Raw genomic sequence first — 20,762 nt, forward strand, 5'->3', positions numbered from 1 at the left:
ATGGCTCATACAAAGCAGACTGCCGGTAAAGCACCCAGGAAACAACTGGCTACAAAAACTGCTCACATGAGTGCGCCCTCTACTGGAGGAGTGAAGAAACCTCATTGTTACAGGTCTGGTACTGTGGCACTTTGTGAAATTAGACGTTATCAGAAATCCACTGAACTTCTGATTCTCAAACTCCCTTTCCAGCATCTAGTGCGAGAAATTGCTCAGGACTTCAAAACAGATCTACGCTTCCAGAGTGCAGTTATTGATGCCTTGCAGGAGGCAAGTGAGACCTTGCTGGTTGGCCTTTTTGAAGACACCAACTTGTGTGCTATCCATGCCAAATGTGTAACAATTATGCCAAAAGACATCCAGCTAGCACACTGCATACGTGGAGAATGTGCTTAAGAATTCACTATGATGGGAAACATTTTATTCTCAAAAAAATTTTTTTTTCTCTTCTTCCTGTTATTGGTAGTTCTGAACGTTAGATATTTTTTTCCATGGGATCAAAAGGTACCTAAGTATATGATTGCAAGTGGAAAAATAGGGGACAGAAATCAGGTATTGGCCATTTTTCCATTTTCATTTGTGTGTGAAGTTTTAATATAAATGCAGGGATATAAAGCATTAATGTAAGTCAAAATGTTTCAGTGAACAAGTTTCAGCAGTTCAACTTGCCAGCATTTAAATTTTTTTAAACAAGTAAATTTCTCGTTGACAGCAACTAAATGGTGTTTGTAGCATTTTTATCATATAGTAGGTTCCAACCATTCACTATACTTTTCTGAGTTGTCCTACATGCAAGTACATGTTTTTAATGTTGTCCATCTTCTGTGCTGTTCCGGTAAGTTTGCTATTAAAATACACTAAACTAAAAAAATAATAATATGATCAATGATTTAGACTTAACAGATATATATAGAGTATTTCATCCATCATGAGTATTTCATCCATCATTGAGCAAATACACTTTCTTTTCAACAGTATGTGAATCCTTTCTCTAAAACTGACTATATGTTATGCCACAAAGCAACTCTCAGCAAATAAAAGAAATAGAAATCCTACCTTGCATTCTATCAGATCATAATGGAATGAAGGTAGAAATCAATAATAAAATAAAAAATAGAAGCTACTCCAACATCTGCAGACTAAAAGCATGCTATTGAAATGATGAATGGATAGCAGAAGAAATCAGGGAGGAAATTAAAAAATACTTAGAGGTAAATGAGGACACTGAAACAAAATATCAAAATTTCTGGGACACTATGAAGGCAGTGCTAAGAGAAAAGTTCATTGCATTGAGCTCATACATTAAAAGAATAGAAAGTCAACAAATAAATGACCTAACATTATATCTCAAAGCCCTAGAAAAAGAACAATCAACACTCAAAGAGGTAGAAGACAGGAAATAATTAAAATCAGAGCTGAAATCAATAAAATTGAAACAAAAGAAAGGACTGAAAATATTGACAAAAAGATGATTCATGAAAAAATAAATAAAACTGATAAACCCTTGGCTACACTAACAAAGAGAAAGAGAGAGAAAGCTCAAATTACTAAAATTTGTGATGAAAAGGGAAATATCACAACAGACACTATTGAAATACAGACAATAATTAGAAACTATTTTGAAAATTTATACTCAAATAAAATAGAAAATCTCAAAGACATTGACAAATATTTAGAGACATGATCTACCCAAACTGAATCAGAAGGACATACACAATTTAAACCAATCAATTTCAAGCCATGAAATAGAAGAGGTCATCAAAGCCTACCAACCAAGAAAAGTCCATAACCAGATGGATTTTCACCCAAGTTCTGAAAGACCTTCAAAGAAGAATGAATATCAATAGTCTTCAAATTATTCCATGAAACAGAAAAGAAGGGAACTCTTCCAAACTCATTCTATGAGGCTAGTATCACCTTACACCAAAACCAGACAAAGACCCAGCAAGGAAAGAAAACCTCAGACCAATATCTCTCATGAACATAGATGCAAAAATTCTCAATAAAATTCTGGCAAACTGCATACAAAAATATATTAAAAAGATAATGCACCACAATCAAGAGGAGTTCATCCATGGGATACAAGGTTGGTTCAACATATGGAAATCAATTAATGTACTACATTACATCCATAGATTTAAAGACAAGAATATGATTATCTCAATAGTTGCAGAAAAAGCATTTGACAAAATACAGCACTTCTTCATGTTAAAGCCTTAGAAAAAGGAGGGGTAGTAGGAACATACCTCAACACTGTAAAATCTATCTATGCTATGCCCATGACCAACATCATTCTAAATGTAGGAAAATTGAAAGTATTCTCTCTAAAAACTTGAACAAGTCAGGAATGCCCTCTTTTACTACTTCTATTCAACATAGTCCTTGAAACTCTAGCTAGAACATTCAGACAGACAAAAGAAATTAAATGGATACGAATAGGAAAAGAAGAACTCAAACTATCACTATTTGCTGACAACATGATTCTATATTTAGAAGATCCAAAAAATTCCACCAAAAACTTCTAGAATTCATTAATGAACTCAGCAGAGTAGCAGGATATAAAATCAATACCCATAAATCAAATGCATTTCTATACATAAGTAACGAATCCACTGCAAGAGAAATTAGGAAAACTACACCATTTATAATAGACCAAAAAAAAAAAAAAAAAAAAAACCACGTTGGGAATCGATCTAACAAAAAAGGTGAAAGACCTCTACAATGAAAACTACAGAACACTAAAGAAAGAAATTGAAGACCTTAGAAGATGGAAAGATCTCCCATGCTGTCAGAATAAATATTGTCAAAATGGCCATATTGGATCCAAGATGGCAGACTAGAGAGTGACTGCATCTCTAGTCACTCCAGAACCCAGGATTCAAGAAGGGGAGGCATTGAGAGACTCGGACTGAAATAGAGCCACAGGGTGAGTCTCCCCCATCCGGTGAAGCTCGGCCCAGGCGGCAGGCCTGGATTCAGGTGGCTTATTAGAGTAGGGCAGAGCAGCTAGAGTCTTCCCCAGGCAGCACTCTGGCGGTGGGCTCCTCCCAAACGGCAAGCTTCTCCAGCTTCTCGGAGCAGGCCCCCCAGGGAGATCCTTTCTGCACAGAACCAGCTTCAAGTCCCTGAGCCAGCATGGTGAGTTCCGGCCCGCAGGTTGCTTAGAGACCAGGACAGGGCAGCCAGGGACTTCCCCAAGCAGCCCGGCTCCCTCCAGCGGGCAGCATCTTTCTAGGCTAGCTTCTCGGATCAGATCGCCCAGTGAGAGCCTTTCTACACAGAGCCAGCCACAAGTCCCCAAGCCAGCGGAGAGCTCCAAACTGCAAGCAGCCTCTGGGACCAGGGCAGGGCAGCCAGAGACCTCTCCAGGCGGACCTGCCCCCTCCAACTGCAGGCTTTTTCCACAGGGCGATCCAAGATGGCGGACTAGAGGGTGACTGCATCTCCATTCGCTCCAGAATGCAGGATTCAAGAAGGGGAGGCACTGAGAGACTCGGACTAAAATAGAGCCACGGGGTGAGTCTCCCCCACCTGGTGAAGCTTGGCCTGGGTGGCAGGCCCGGATAGGGGCGGCATATCAGAGTAGGGCAGGGTAGCTAGAGTCTTCCCCAGGCAGCCCTGTGCCCTCCGGCGGTGGACTCCTCCCACAAGGCCAGCTTCTCGGAGCAGGCCCCCCAGTGAGAGCCTTTCCACACAGAGCCAGCTCCAAGCCCTGGAACCAGTAGCAGGTTAGGGGCAGCTTTCTTTGGAAGCACTGCATTATCAAGTTACTCCAAGACTTCAGGCTACTGAAGGCTGGGAGGTGATACACTGGAAATCTACAGGGACACTATAAGCCAATAGAGGAAATCTGCAATATCACAGAGTCCCACTGACATCTGACCAATATGAGAAACAAGGGAAGAAAATGTCCCAAACAAACCTAGATATTATATCAATAAAACCCAATGACAGCATGGCAGAAGAAATGTCAGAAAGGGAGTTCAGAATGTACATAATTAAAACAATCAGGGAAGCAAACGAAGAGATGAAAGAGCAAATGCAGGTGCTGAAGGAGGAGATGAAAGAGCAAATGCAGGCATTAAATGATTACACCAATCAACAGTTAAAAGAGCAAATATGGGAAGCAAGAGATCATTTCAATAAAGAGTTAGAGATACTGAAAAAAAAAAAAAACAGAAATCATTGAAATGAAGGAAATAATAAACCAAGTTAAATACTCCATAGAAAGCATAACCAATAGGATAGAAGACCTGGAAGACAGAACCTCAGATATTGAAGACAAAATATTTAATCTTGAAAAGAAAGTGGAACAAACAGAGAAGATGGTAAGAAATCATGAACAGAATCTACAAGAATTATGGGATATCATAAAAAGGCCAAATTTAAGAATTATTGGGATTGAGGAAGGCTTAGAGAAACAAACCAAAGGAATGAACAATCTATTCAATGAAATAATATCAGAAAATTTCCCAAATCCTGAAGAATGAAATGGAAAACCAAGTACAAGAGGCTTATAGGACTCCAAATATACGAAATTACAACAGACCCACACCAAGGCACATTATTATGAAAATACCTAACATACAAAATAAAGACAGAATTTTAAAGGCCACAAGAGAAAATAATCAAATTACATTCAGGGGAAACCAATAAGAATATCCGCAGATTTTTCAATCCAGACCCTAAAAGCTAGAAGGGCCTGGAACAACATTTACCAAGCCCTGAAAGAAAACGGATGCCAACCAAGAATCTTATACCCAGCAAAACTTACTTTCAGATTTGACAACGAAATAAGATCCTTCCATGATAAACAAAAGCTAAAGGAATTTACACAAAGAAAGCCGGCATTACAGAACATTCTCAGCAAAATATTCCATGAGGAAGGAAGAGATGAAAAACAACGATGCAAATCAGCAATGGGAGGAACTAGCCTAAAGGAATAGCCAAATAAAGGAGAAACCAAATCATGTCAAAAAACAAAAATGAGTCAAATGACTGGGAATACAAATCATATCATAATAATAACCCTGAATGTTAATGGCCTGAACTCATCAGTCAAAAGACATAGACTGGCAGATTGGATTAAAAAGAAAAATCCAACAATATGCTGCCTGCAAGAGACTCATCTCATAGAAAAAGATACCCATAGACTAAAGGTGAAAGGATGGGAAAAAACATACCATGCACATGGACTCAGCAAAAAAGCTGGAGTATCCATCCTCATTTCAGATAATGTGGACTTCAAGCCAAAACTAGTCAGAAGGGATAGAGAAGGACATTACATACTGCTTAAGGGAAGCACAAATCAGCAAGACATAACAATCATAAATATCTATGCCCTGAACATTGGCTCATCCATGTACGTCAAACAAATCCTTCTCAATTCCAGAAATCAAATAGACCACAACACAATAATACTAGGTGATTTTAACACACCTCTCTCACCGCTGGATAGATCTTCCAAACAAAAATTGAATAAAGAAACATAGATCTTAATAACACAATCAACAATTTAGACTTAACTGACTTATATAGAATACACCATCCAACCAAGAGCGAATACACTTTCTTCTCAGCAGCACATGGATCCTTCTCTAAAATAGACCATGTTTTATGCCACAAAGCTATTGTTAGCAAATATAAGAAGATAGAGATACTACCTTGTACTCTATCAGATCATAATGGATTGAAATTAGAAATAAATGACAGAATAAAAATCAGAAACTTCTCCAATACCTGGAGATTAAATAATACACTATTATATGATGAATGGATAACAGAAGACATCAGGAGGGAAATTAAAAAATTCTTAGAAGTAAACGAGAACAAAGACACATCAAATCAAAATCTCTGGGACACTATGAAAGCAGTACTTAGAGGAAGATTTATCACATCAAATCAAAATCTCTGGGACACTATGAAAGCAGTACTTAGAGGAAGATTTATTTCATGGGGTGCATTCAACAAAAGAAGTAGAAATCAACAAATAAACGACTTAACACTACAGCTCAAAGCCCTAGAAAAAGAAGAGAAGACCAACACCAAAAGTAGTAGAAGACAGGAAATAGTTAAAATCAGAGCCGAAATCAATGAAATTGAAACAAAAGAAACAATCGGAAAAATTAACAAAATAAATAGTTGATTCTTTCAAAAAATAAACAAAATTGATAAACCCTTAGCCACACTAACAAAGAGAAAGAGGGAGAAAACTCAAATTACTAAAATTCGGAATGAACAAGGAAATATCACAACAGACACGAGTGAAATACAAAACATAATTAGAAGCTATTTTGAAAATCTATACTCCAACAAAACAGAAAACCTCGAAGACATCAACAAGTTTCTAAAGACATATGAATTACCTAAATTGAACGAGGAGGACACACACAACTTAAATAAATCAATTTCGAGCAATGAAATAGAAGAGGTCATCAAAAGCCTACCAACTAAGAAAAGTCCGGGACCAGATGGGTTCTCAGCTGAGTTCTACAAAACCTTTAAAGAAGAGCTCATTCCAATACTCCTCAAAGTATTCCATGAAATAGAAAAGGAGGGAACCCTCCCAAACTCACTCTATAAACCCAATATCACCCTGATACCTAAACCAGACAGAGACACATCGAGGAAAGAAAATTTCAGACCAATATCCTTAATGAACATCGATGCAAAAATTCTCAACAAAATTTTAGCAAATCGCATACAAAAATATATTAAAAAGATAGTGCACCACGATCAAGTGGGTTTTATCCCAGGGATGCAAGGTTGGTTCAACATCAGGAAATCAATAAATGTCATTCACCATATCAACAGACTAAAAGTTAAGAATCACATGATTATTTCAATAGATGCAGAAAAAGCATTCGATAAACTGCAGCATCCCTTCATGCTCAAAACACTAGAAAAAATTGGGGTAGCGGGAACATTCCTTAACATTGTAAAGGCCATCTATGGTAAGCCCATGGCCAATATCATTCTAAATGGTGAAAAACTGAAAGCATTCCCCCTAAAAACTGGAACAAGGCAGGGATGCCCTCTTTCTCCACTTCTATTCAACATTGTTCTTTTTTTATTTTTTATTTTTTATTGTAAACAAATGGGATACATGTTGTTTCTGTTTCTACATGGAGTAACAGCATACCATTTGCATATTCATTTTACATAGAGTAATGAAGTTTGATTCATTCCGGTATTTTTTCCTTCCCCCCCATCCCTCCCACCTCTCTTTTCCCTCCTTTCTCCATTCTTGCCCCCCTCCCACCCCCCATTACATGTCATCATCTGCTTATCAGTGAGATCATTCCTCTTTTGCATTTTTGAGATTGGCTTATCTCACTTAACATGATATTCTCCAATTTCATCCATTTGCCTGCAAATGCCATAATTTTATCATTCTTCATGGTGGAGTAATATTCCATTGTATATATATACCACAGTTTCTTTATCCATTCATCAACTGAAGGGCATCTAGGTTGGTTCCATAGTCTGGCTATTGTGAATTGAGCAGCTATGAACATTGATGTGGCTGTATCTCTCTAGTATGCTGATTTTAAGTCCTTTGGGTATAGGCCAAGGAGTGGGATAGCTGGATCAAATGGTAGGTCCATTCCAAGTTTTCTAAGGAATCTCCATACTGCTTTCCAGAGTGGCTGCACTAATTTGCAGCCCCACCAGCAATGTATGAGTGTACCTTTTTCCCCACATCCTCTCCAACACCTATTGTTGCTTGTATTCTTGATAATCGCCATTCTAATTGGGGTGAGATGGAATCTTAGGGTGGTTTTGATTTGCATTTCTCTTATTATTAAAGATGGTGAACATTTTTCCATATGTTTGTTGATTGCTTGTAGATCTTCTTTGGTGAAGTGTCTGTTCATTTCCTTAGCCCATTTGTCAATTGGGTTATCTGTATTCTTGGTGTAGAGTTTTTTGAGTTCTTTATATATTCTGGAAATTAGTGCTCTATCTGAAGTATGAGTGGCAAAGATATTCTCCCACTCTGTAGGCTCTCTCTTCACATTGATGATAGTTTCCTTTGCTGAGAGAAAGCTTTTTAGTTTGAATCTATCCCAGTTATTGATTCTTGCTTTTATTTCTTTTGCTATGGGAGTCCTGTTAAGGAAGTCTGATCCTAAGCCAACAAGGTGAAGATTTGGACCTACTTTTTCTTCTATAAGATGCAGGGTCTCTGGTCTGATTTCAAGGTCCTTGACCCATTTTGAGTTGAGTTTTGAGCAGGGTGAGAGATCGGGGTTTAGTTTCATTCTGTTGCATATGGATTTCCAGTTTTCCCAGCACCATTTGTTGAAGAGGCTATCTTTTCTCCATTGCATATTTTTGGCACCTTTGTCTAGTATGAGAAAATTGTATTTATTTGGGTTTGTGTCCATGTCCTCTATTCTGTACCATTGATGTACCTGTCTATTTCGGTGCCAATACCATGCTGTTTTTGTTACTATTGCTTTGTAGTATAGTTGAAGTTCTGGTACTGTGATACCTCCTGTTTCATTCTTCCTTCTAAGGATGCTTTAGCTATTCTGGGTTTCTTATTCTTCCAGATGAATTTCATGACTGCTGCTCTATTTCTGTAAGGTACATCATTGGGATTTTAATTGGAATTGCATTGAATCTGTATCGCACTTTTGGTAGTATGGTCATTTTGACAATATTAATTCTGCCTATCCAAGAACACGGGAGATCTTTCCATCTTCTAAGTTCTTCCTTAATTTCTTTCTTCTTTGTTTTGTAGTTTTCATCATAGAGATCTTTTACCTCTTTGGTTAGATGGATGCCCAAGTATTTTATTTTTTTTGAGGCTATTGCAAATGGAGTTGTTTTCCTCATTTCCCTTTCAGCTGTTTCGTCGCTTGTATATAAAAATGCTTTAGATTTATGCATGTTGATTTTATAGCCTGCTATTTTGCTGAATTCATTGATGAGGTCTGGAAGCTTTCTGGAGGAGGTTTTTGGATCCTCTAAATATAGAATCACGTCATCCGCAAATAGTGACGGCTTAAGTTCCTCTTTTCCTATTCGTATCCCTTTAATTTCTTTAGTCTGCCTAATTGCTCTGGCTAGAGTTTTGAGGACAATGTTGAATAGAAGTGGTGAAAGAGGACATCCCTGTCTTGTTCCTGTTTTTAAAGGGAATGGTTTCAGTTTTTCTCCATTAAGAATGATGTTGGCCATGGGCTTAGCATAAATAGCCTTTACAATGTTCAGGTATGTTCCTACTATCCCTATTTTTTCTAGTGTTTTCAGAATGAAAGCGTGTTGTATTTTGTCAAACACTTTTTCTGCGTCAATTGAAATAACCATATGATTCTTATCCTTAAGTCTATTGACATAATGGATTACGTTTATTGATTTACGAATGTTAAACCATCCTTGCATTCCAGGAATGAACCCCACTTGATCATGGTGCACGATTTTCTTTATATATTTTTGGATAAGGTTTACCAGTATTTTGTTAAGGATCTTTGCATCTATATTCATCAAGGATATTGGTCTAAAATTTCTTTCCTTGATGTGTGTTTTCCTGGTTTGGGTATGAGAGTGATATTAGCTTCATAGAATGAGTTTGTTAGGGTACCCTCCTTTTCTATTTCCTGGAATACTTTGAGAAGTATTGGAATGAGTTCTTCTTTGAAGGTCTTGTAGAACTCGGCTGAGAATCTGTCTGGTCCTGGGCTTTTCTTGGATGGTAGATTTTTAATGGCTTCTTCTATTTCATTGCTTGATATTGATCTATTTAAATCGTGTATGTCCTCCTGGTTCAGTTTGGGAGGAGCATATGTCTCTAGAAATTTGTCAATGTCTTTGGTAGTTTCTATTTTGTTGGAATACAGATTTTCAAAGGAGCTTCTCATTATGTTCTGTATCTCAGTGGTGTCTGTCGTGATATTTCCTTTTGCATTATGTATTTTAGTAATTTGAGTCTTCTCTTTCCTTCTCTTCGTTAGTGTGGCTGAGGGTTTGTCTATTTTGTTTACTTTCTCGAAGAACCAACTTTTTGTTTTGTCAATTTTTTGAATAATTTCTTTTGTTTCAATTTCATTGATTTCAGCTCTGATTTTAATTATTTCCTGTCTTCTACTACTTTTGCTGTTATTCTGTTCTTCTTTTTCTAGGGCTTTGTGCTGTAATGTTAGGTCAGTTAGTTGTTGACTTTTCATTTTTTTCTGGAATGTGCTCCATGCAATGAAATTTCCTCTTAGTACCGCTTTCATAGTGTCCCAGAGATTTTGATATGTTGTATCATTGTTCTCATTGACCTCTAAGAATTTTTTAATCTCCTCCCTGATGTTTTTTGTTATCTATGTTTCATTCAATAGCATATTATTTAGCCTCCAAGTGTTGGAGTACCTTCCCTTTTTTATTTTGTCATTGATTTCTACTCTCCGTTCATTATGATCTGATAGAGCACAAGGCAGTATCTCTATTTTTTTTGCATTTCCTAAGGGCTGCTTTGTGGCATAACATATGGTCTATTTTCCAGAAGTTTCCATGTGCTGCTGAGAAGAAAGTGAATCCGCTCATTGATGGATGGAATATTCTATATATGTCTATTAAGTCTAGGTTATTGATTGTGTTATTGAGTTCTATGGTTTCTTTGGTTGGATTTTGTTTGGAAGATCTATCTAGTGGTGATAGCAGTGCATTAAAGTCACCCAGAATTATTGTGTTGTGGTCTATTTGATTCTTGAAATTGAGAAGGATTTGTTTGATGTACAGTGATGCACCATTGTTTGGGGCATAAATATTTACTATCGTTATGTGTTCCTGATTTATGGTTTCCTTAAGCAGTATGAAATGTCCTTCTTTATCCCTTCTGACTAACTTTGGCTTGAAGTCCACTTTATCTGATAAAAGGATGGAAACCCCTGCTTTTTTACTGAGTCCATGTGCGTGATTGGTTTTTTTCCATCCTTTCACCTTTAGTCTGTGGATGTCTTTATCTATGAGATGAGTCTCTTGCGGGCAGCATATTGTTGGGTCTTCCTTTTTAATCCATTCTGCCAGTCTATGTCTTTTGATTGATGAGTTTAGGCCATTAACGTTCAGGGTTATTATTGAGATATGATTTGTATTCCCAGTCATTTGGCTTATTTTTGGTTTTTAAGTTGGCTTGGTTTCTCCTTTGAGTGGGTTTTCTCTAAGGTAGTTCCTCCCTTTGCTGACCACCATTGTTGTTTTTCATTTCCTCCTCATGGAATATTTTGTTGAGAACATTCTGTAGTGCAGGCTTTCTATTTGTAAATTCTTTTAACTTTTGTTTATCGTGGAAGGATTTTATTTCATCTTCAAATCTGAAGGTTACTTTTCCTGGGTATAGGATTCTTGGTTGGCAACCATGTTCTTTCAGAGCTTGAAATATGTTGTTCCTGGCCCTTCTAGCTTTTAGAGTATGGGTTGTGAAGTCGGCTGCTGTTCGTATTGGTCTCCCCCTATATGTATTCTCATGCTTTTCTCTCACGGCCTTCAAAATCCTATCTTTATTTTGAATGTTAGGCATTTTCATTATAATGTGCTTTGGTGTGGATCTGTTGTGATTCTGTGCATTTGGTGTTCTGTAAGCCTCTTGTATTTGATTATCCATTTCATTCTTCAGGTTTGGGAAATTTTCTGATATTATTTCATTGAATAGGTTGTTCATTCCTTTGGTTTGTATCTCTGTGCCTTCCTCAATCCCAATAATTCTTAAATTTGGTCTTTTCATGATGTCCCATAGTTCTTGGAGATTTTGTTCATGATTTCTTACTATCTTCTCTGTTTGGGCAACTTTATTTTCAAGATTAAATATTTTGTCCTCATTGTCTGAGGTTCTGTCTTCCAAGTGGTCTAGTCTGTTGGTGGTGCTTTCCATTGAGTTTTTTATTTGGTTTATTGTCTCCTTCATTTCAAGGATTTCCATTTGATTTTTTTTGAGAATCTCTATCTCTTTGTTGAAATGATCTTTTGCTTCCTCAGATGCTCTTTCAGCTTATTGGTATTATCATTCATTGCCTGCATTTGCTCTCTTATCTCATCCTTTGCTTCGTGAATCATCTTAATCATGTATAATCTGAAGTCCTTTTCTGACATTTCTTCTAACATACTGTCATTGGATTCTATTAATATAGAATCTAGATTTGTTTGGATCATTTTCTTCCCTTGTTTTTCATGTTGTTCATGTATCTTCCCCTCTAGCAGTGCAGATCTGGGGTATTGCAGATTTCCCCCTATAGGCTTATAGTGGCCCTGTAGGTTTCCAAAACCTTTTCTTTAAGGGGAGATCAATATTAGCAGCACCCAAATCGGACACTATGCAATCCTAGACCAAATAGCCCCTATGGGGACAATAACAAAATTGTCATAATAAACAAAGTGAGTTCAAATATTATCTTTAGGTTTGCAATAAGGTCTGCAGTTTCTAATGGAGGACAAAGAATATGCAGAGGGATGTAGAATGTGGCTGTTAATGAGATAAGAAAAGAATATACAGAAGTTCTAGATAATAGAAAGTGTGAGAGTGTAATCAAAAGAAATTGGATGTTAGTATGCAAAAGAGGGAGAAAGAGACTGAGGGAACAGGTAAACAAAAGGAAAAGAGAGCAAGAAAAGTTAAGAAATAAAAACTTATTTTTTTTTTAAAAAGGAGAAAAAAGAAAGTCTACTGTATAGCAGTCATATACTAATGAAACCTCCCAGTGTTCAGTAGCCTGATACATGAGTAGTACCTGACAATGAGCTTCAAGCCTCCAGTAGGCATCTCAAGATGGGATTTGCCCCACCCAAAGATCGGAGCTACAGCTTCCAGGATTATCCAAGATGGCCGCTCTGGCTTCGAAATGTGTTGGCAAATGGGAGTTGCAGCTCAGGGGTGGACGTGGCCAGCTGGAGGTCCTGGAGACAGGATGCAGTTGGTCCGGCAGGGGTCCAGGAGGTCCCATGTGTTTGGTGTGGTTGTGGGATCCTGGAGGCCGGATGCAATCAGTCCATCTGGGGTCCCAGTGATAGCATGCAGTCAGTTGGTCTGGGGGTCCTGGCAGCAGGGAGCAGTCAGTCAATGTGAGGGCCCTAGAGGCAGGGAGTGATCGGTCGGGCTAAGGGATCCTGGAGACGGGGTTCAGTCAGTCCGGCCAGGGGTCCTATGAGGCCTGGCTGTTGTCTCAAAATGGCGGAGGCCACATGTAATCAAACCTGCAGGTACTGTAACAGTGAACTTCCAGGCAGCAGCAGGCAGCTGGTGCTCCACTGGCGGTTGGCAGTTTGTTGACTGTTGTTGGACGATCGAGAGGTGAACCTCGAGTGTTGGGTGATGGATAGGAGTGAGGCAGACGATGGACAGGCAAGAGGCAGGGAAATGGTGGATGATAGACGCCTGACAGTGAGCAATCTACTCTCAAAAAAGGCGACGATATGCTGGCAGACTGCAGGTCATCACAGCAGATAAATGGGTAAACACCACGGGATCAATAAGCAGAAAAAACTGCCTCACTGAGAAACAGATATCCTCTGCTTAAATCCGGCATTACAGAGCGACAAGGAAGGCAGCCTCCCTCTAGTCTGCCATCTTGGATCTCCTCAACATCGTTCTTGAGACTCTAGCCAGAGCAATTAGACAAACCAAAGAAATTAAAGGGATACAAATTGGAAAAGAAGAACTCAAACTATCCCTGTTCACTGATGACATGATTATATATTTAGAGGAACCTGGAAATTCCACCAGAAAACTCTTAGAACTCATAAGTGAATTCAGTAAAGTAGCAGGTTACAAGATCAATGCTCATAAATCCAATGCATTTTTATACATAAGTTATGAATCTTCAGAAAGAGAAATTAGGAAAACTACCCCATTCACAATAGCCTCGAAAAAAATAAAATACTTGGGAATCAATCTCACAAAAGAGGTGAAAGACCTCTACAATGAGAACTACAGAACACTAAAGAAAGAAATTAAAGAAAACCTTAGAAGATGGAAAGATCTCCCATGTTCTTGGATAGGCAGAATTAATATTGTCAAAATGGCCATACTACCTAAAGTGCTATACAGATTCAATGCAATTCCAATTAAAATCCCAATGATGTACTTACAGAAATAGAGCAAGCAATTATGAAATTCATCTGGAAGAATAAAAAACCCAGACTAGCTAAAGCAATCCTCAGTAGAAAGAGCGAAGCAGGGGGTACGGCAATACCAGATCTTCAACTCTATTACAAAGCAATAGTAACAAAATCGGCATGGTATTGGTACCAAAATAGGTAGATCAATGGTACAGAATAGAGGACAGGGACACAAACCCAAGTAAATACAATTTTCTCATACTAGACAAAGGGGCTAAAAATATGGAATGGAGAAAAGATAGCCTCTTCAACAAATGGTTCTGGGAAAACTGGAAAACCATATGCAACAGAATGAAATTAAAACCCTATCTCTCACCCTGCACAAAACTCAACTCAAAATGGATCAAGGACCTTGGAATCAGACCAGAGACCCTGCATCTTATAGAAGAAAAAGTAGGTCCAAACCTTCAACTTGTTCGCTTAGGATCAGACCTCCTTAATAGGACTCCCATAGCACAAGAAATAAAAGCAAGAATCAACAACTGGGATAGATTCAAACTAAAAAGCTTTCTCTCAGCAAAAAAGCTTTTTCTCAGTAATGTGAAGAGAGAGCCTACAGAGTGGGGGAATATCTTTGCCACTTATACTTCAGATAGAGCACTAATTTCCAGAATATATAAAGAACTCAAAAAACTCTACACCAAGAATACAAATAATCCAGTCAACAAATGGGCTAAGGAAATGAACAGACACTTCACAGAAAAAGATCTACAAGCAATCAACAGATATATGAAAAAATGTTCAACATCTCTAGTAATAAGAAAAATGCAAATCAAAACTACCCTAAGATTTCATCTCAGCCCAATTCGAATGGCGATTATCAAGAATACAAGCAACAATAGGTGTTGGAGAGGATGTGGGGAAAAACGTACACTCATACATTGCTGGTGGGGTTGCAAATTAGTGCAGCCACTCTGGAAAGCAATATGGAGATTCCTCAGAAAGCTTGGAATGGACCCACCATTTGACCCAGCTATTCCACTCCTTGGCCTATACCCAAAGGACGTAAAATCAGCATACTACAGAGATACATCCACATCAATGTTCATAGCTGTTCAATTCACTATAGCCAGACTATGGAACCAACCTAGATGCCCTTCAATTGATGAATGGATAAAGAAACTGTGGTATATATATACAATGGAATATTACTCCACCATGAAGAATGATAAAATTATGGCATTTGCAGGCAAATGGATGAAATTGGAGAATATCATGTTAAGTGAGATAAGCCAATCTCAAAAATCCAAAAGACGAATGATCTCACTGATAAGCGGATGAGGACATATAATGGGGGGTAGGAGGGGTTAGCATTAGGGTTAGGGTTAGGGATAAGGTGGGTGGTAAGAATGGAGGAAGGAAGGACTGTATAGAGGGAAAAGAGGGGTGGGAGGGGTGGGGGGGAAGGGAAAAAAATAACAGAATGAATCAAACAACATTGCCCTATGTAAATTTATGATTACACAAATGGTATGCCTTGACTCCATGTCCAAATAGAGAAACAACATGTATCTCACTTGTTTAAATAAAAAAAAATGGCCATACTACCAAAAGTGTACCAAAATTGAATAGATTCAATGCAATTCCTATTAAAATCCCAATGACATACACAATTTAAACCAATCAATTTCAAGCCATGAAATAGAAGATGTCATCAAAAACCTACCAACCAAGAAAATCCCATAACCAGACAGATTCTTCATGGAACTAGAAAAAGCAACCATTAAATTCATTTGGTAAAATAAAAGACCCAGAATAGACAAGGTAATCCTTAGTGAAAAAAGTGAAGCAAGTGGCATCACATTACCAGAACTTAAACTATACTACAAAGCCATAATAACAAAAACAGCAAGGTATTGCTACCTAAACAGATATGGAAAACAATGATACAAAAGAGAAGACACAGAGACATCTGTGTATAATGTTATCTCACATTATACAAAGGTGCCAAAAATATGCATTGGAGCAAAGATAGCCTATTCAACAAATGGTGCTGGGAAAACTGGAAATCCATATGTATCAAAATGAAATTAAACCTCTATCTCTCACCCTGTACAAAAATCAACTGAAACGTGAATCAAAGAATTAGACACTAGAACAGAAACCCTGCACCTAAAAGAAGAAAAAGTAGGCCCAAATCTTCATCATGTCAACTTAGAACTTGACTTTATCAACAAGACTCCTAAAGCACAAGAAGTAAAATTAAGAATCAATCAATGGGGTGGATTCCAGCTAAAAAGCTTCTTCTCAGCAAAGGAAACAATAACTTGAAGAGAGAGCCTACAGAATGGGAGAAAATATTTACCACATGCACCTTAGATAGAGTACTAATCTCCAGGATATATAAAGAACTCAAAAAACTTAACACCAAAAAAAAAAAAAAATACAATCAATAAATGGGTTAAGGAACTGAACAGACACTTCACAAAAGAAGAAATACAATCAATCAATAAACATGAAAAACGTTCACCATCTCTAGCTTAGAGAAATGCAAATCAAAACTACTCTAAGATTTCATCTAACTCCAGTCAGAATGGCAATTAGAATACAAGCAATAATAAATATTGGTGAGGATTTGGGGGAGAAACTACACTCATACACTGCTGGTGAGACTGCAAATTGATGCAACCACTATGGAAAGCAGTATGGAGATGCCTTAGAAAACATGGAATGGAATCACCATTTGACTCAGCTATCCCAATCCTTGATTTAGAACCTAAGGACTTAAAATCAGCATACTACAGTGACACAGCCACATCAATGTTTATGGCAACTCAATTCACAATAGCTAAACTATGGAATCAACCTACATGCCTTTCAACAGATGAATAGATAAAGAAAATGTGGTACATATATACAATGGAATATTACTCAACCTGAATGAAATTATGGCATTTGTAAGTAAATGGATGGAACTGGAGAATATCATGCTAAGTGAAATAAGCCAATCCCAAAAAACCAAAGGCCAAATGTTTTCTCTGATAAGCAGATGCTGATTTGTAGTGGGGATGGGAGATAGAGAAGAATGAAGGAAATTTGGATTGTGCAGAGGGGAGTGAGGGGTGGGTGGTGGGGATGGGAAAAATGAGACTGACATTATTACCTTATATACATTTATGATTACACTACTCTTGTGACTGCATCATGTACAACCAGAGGAATAAGAAGTTATGCTCCATTTGTGTACAATGTGTCAAAATGCAGGGGCTGGGGAGATAGCTCAGTTGGTAGAGTGCTTGCCTTGTAAGCACAAGGCCCTGGGTTTGATCCCCAGCACACCCCCCCCCCCCACCCAAATGCATTCTACTGTCATGAATAACCAATTAGAAAATTTTTTTAAAAAATTGAAGGGCTGGGGTTGTAGCTCAGTGGTAGAGCACTTGCCTAGTGTGTGTGAGGCACTAGGTTCGATTCTCAGCACTGCATATAAATAAGTAAATAAATAAATAAATTTCCATAACAACTAAAAAATTGTTTAAAAAAATAAAATTGAAAATGCTGTACCTACTAAGAAAAGATAGGGTTTAGGTACATGTTTTGATCATAGTATTTAAAGTGATTTACACAATTGTATAGCAGTATGTCCTTAAATCTAAACTATTTAATTTTTGTTTTCAACTGTTGAGGCTGTTGAACATCCTACAGCTGCAGAGATTCAAGATGTATGCTCAGCAGTTGGACTTAATGTGTTTGTTGAAGTATGATGTGATTCTTCCTTGACTATTTTCTGTATTCATTTATATGATAACTTTCTTAAAAGCCTGTTTTTGTTTTATTTACATTAGAAAAATAAAATGTACTCTAGAGAATGGAATCGTGATGCTCAATACAGAGGCAGAGTCCGGGTCCAGCTCAGACAGGAAGACAGCACCTCTGTCTTGTACAGTTCCCATCACGTAAGCTTTTTTAAATGAATTCACTTTAGGAATGTGTTTTTTGTCTATGACACCAGAGGTTCTAAAACTGACCTTTTGAAAGGTATAAATGAATTTACATTCTACTAATTAATTTAGAGAAAGACTGCCACTGATGGAAAGAGGTATAACAGTAGTTTTAATTTCTTTTAGGTTAAAAGCCTCTGAGAATGTGATGAAACTTTTTCTGAGCATTTTATAAACTTCTGAAAGACGATCACTGCTCCCAGGTTAAAAGTATAAAGTTAATAAATGGATGAATGTTAGTAGTTATTCCAGATCTTAGAGACCCTTGAAGTCTGTTAATAATTTCTCTCATTAATAAATCTAAAGAGCAAGATTGAGTGAACAAACAGATATTCATAGTATGGTATCACTCAGGTAAATTTAAAGATAAAATATTGCAGTTTATTGAAGATGAATATGTGTATTGCTTGTAGAAATGTTTTTAAGATGTGTTGGAGGGACTGGGGTTGTGGCTCAAAGTAGAGTGCTTGCCTGGGATGTGGGAGGCACTGGGTTCAATTCTCAGCATCACATAAAGATAAATAAATAAATGAAATAAAGGTCCATTGACAGCTAAAAAAATGTTTTAAAAAATGTACTGGAAAGAGCCCACTTTTAAAACTGTGAGCAGTGGGAGTGCGGAGTGGAGATCTCAAGGGACTGTTAGCATCATGTCCAATACTTTATTTTTTGAAAAGCAAAACAAAAACACACCAGTATAACAAAATATTAGTTCTGGGTATTAGTAAGTTAAGTGTTTATGTGTTATTTATTTTTCTGAAATTTTAAAAAATTTTAAAACATACATTTTAATTTTAAGAAACAGCTATTTAATTTTTCCTTCAGTTGAATTAAACTCTAAATACAATTTGACAGTCAAATTGGCAGTGTGATTGTTTTTAGTCAAATTCAGATAGATTGGTTCTCATATATCAAATTCTGTCAGGATTGGTAGGTGTTTCTACAAATTTAAGATTCTGACTCAAATTTAACAGATAATACATTCTTCTCTTTGACATTTTTTATACTGTCTCAAAAAACCGAAAGCAAAAATAGTTTTTGATTTGAAAGTAGAGTAAAAGTTGTGATTCAGAAAAAGGTTGCTTATGATTTCTAATTAGAAACTAGTAAGTCACTAAAAAGAGCAAAACTGAGGAGCTTGGTTTGTTGGAGTAGGGAAAGTACCTGGTTAAAGTGGGCATAGCAGTGGTGCATGTATGCATACATCGTCTGGGCATGTGAGTAAGATCTGTTGAGCTTAATGACATTTTTGTTTTTGTTGTTGTTGTTAAAAGGCTGAGACCCTGTGTTTTTAGAAGCTTAAGTTACAATGGTAGTCTGATTCTTGTTTCCAGTTATATTTAGATATATTCTTCATTGATCTTTCAGTCAGTTACTAGAACCAAGACCATAATTTTTTTGTTTGTTGAGTTTTTGTTTTGTTTTGTTTTGGTTGTGGGGTTGAACCCAGGGGCACTTTACAGCTGAGTTACATCCCCAGCCCTTTTAATTTTTTATTTTTATTTTAAGACAGCATCTCACTAAGTTTCTGAGACTGGTCTCAAACTAGTGATCCTCTGCCTCAGCCTGTCAGGTTGCTGGGATTACAGATACACATTGCCGCACCCAGCAAAAGGTCATTTTTGTTTTAAACTTAATGTTTTATATTTTCATATTGTTCACTTAATTATTTTTTTCTTGTTCTCAGTACATTTTCTCCAGCAGAAGCACAGACTTGAGCAAGTTACTAACTTTATAATCATTTAATTATTTAAAATTACTTCCCATTTTCTTGATGTGGTATTTTCTTGGACTTTATGGTACTCAAGTTAATAATCTTTTATGTCTTATTTCTTTTTTTTAATTAAGATCTTTTTTTATTTTTACAGACACATTTTGATTCATTGTATACAAATGGAGTACAGCTTTTCATTTCTATGGTTATGTCTTATTTCTTAGATTGTAACTAAACGTAACTTCTGGTTCCTAGGTAAATCAGAAATGTTGTATGCAGCAGAAATGATACTGAAACTAAAAACAAGGACACAAAAAACAGGAGGTGGTGACCCAAGTCTTCAACAAGGAGAGGGAAGTAAAAGGAAAGAAGAAGTAGTGATATGGTATGAGCAGCAAGTATATGGTCCTACTTAAGAGACGTGAATGGAGACTTCTTTGTATCTGAGGGAAACAGCTTTTTGTTTGCATCATTCGACTGAACTGGGAACATTTATGCCTCCCATCTTCATCATCAGAGTTGACAATGAAATAAATAAACCAGAAGTTTGCATCTAGCATTTATGCAGTATACAAGACAAGATTTTTTGTTGCTTTAGAGGTTTTGCTTTGTGTTTCAATGAAGAAGTTTTATGGAAGAAAGAATATTTTTAAATGAACAGTGGACTGTCTCATAATTTACTTGAAATCCTGTTTGTCCTCTATGTAAACGTATTATGTCGGATAAATGTTTAATAAGATTTGAAATACACATTTTGTTCACCTTTTAAGCTAATGAAATAAAATTTTCAAAATGACTTTTGTAACTTTTGCCTATGAAACAATTAATGCCAGTAGATGAGGCATTAAAGGAGAGTAAAATAGGTAGTGTAAACTTGGACTGTGTGAACCTACAAGAGAAGAAAGTGGTAACTCTTCTTATAAGAGTTTGGAGATCGTACTCTTTGAATAAGTTACAGTAATCAAATTATTCAATTGCTGGAGTTTGTCATATGGAAAGTC

At 37.0% G+C, this 20,762-nt stretch overlaps 1 protein-coding gene and 1 long non-coding RNA gene across 2 annotated transcripts; both read left to right on the forward strand.

Annotated features, from left to right (window-relative positions):
- On the forward strand, positions 1-627 carry LOC306664178 (histone H3.3A-like; the record flags this gene model as incomplete). The annotated part of the gene is made up of 1 exon (XM_079144948.1): positions 1-627. The coding sequence occupies one exon, from the start codon at positions 1-3 to the stop codon at positions 394-396; it is 396 nt and encodes a 131-aa protein (XP_079001074.1). The 3' UTR covers positions 397-627.
- Positions 628-17,660: 17,033 nt separating this feature from the next.
- Positions 17,661-20,557, forward strand: LOC306664960. Its single transcript, XR_013764881.1, has 3 exons — positions 17,661-17,804; positions 17,892-18,002; positions 20,017-20,557. It is a non-coding gene; the product is annotated as an uncharacterized lncRNA (long non-coding RNA).
- The last annotated feature ends 205 nt before the right edge of the window (positions 20,558-20,762 follow it).

Source organism: Sciurus vulgaris (assembly GCF_902686455.1).
Source record: "Sciurus vulgaris genome assembly, chromosome: 6".
Classification (NCBI taxonomy): domain Eukaryota; kingdom Metazoa; phylum Chordata; class Mammalia; order Rodentia; family Sciuridae; genus Sciurus; species Sciurus vulgaris.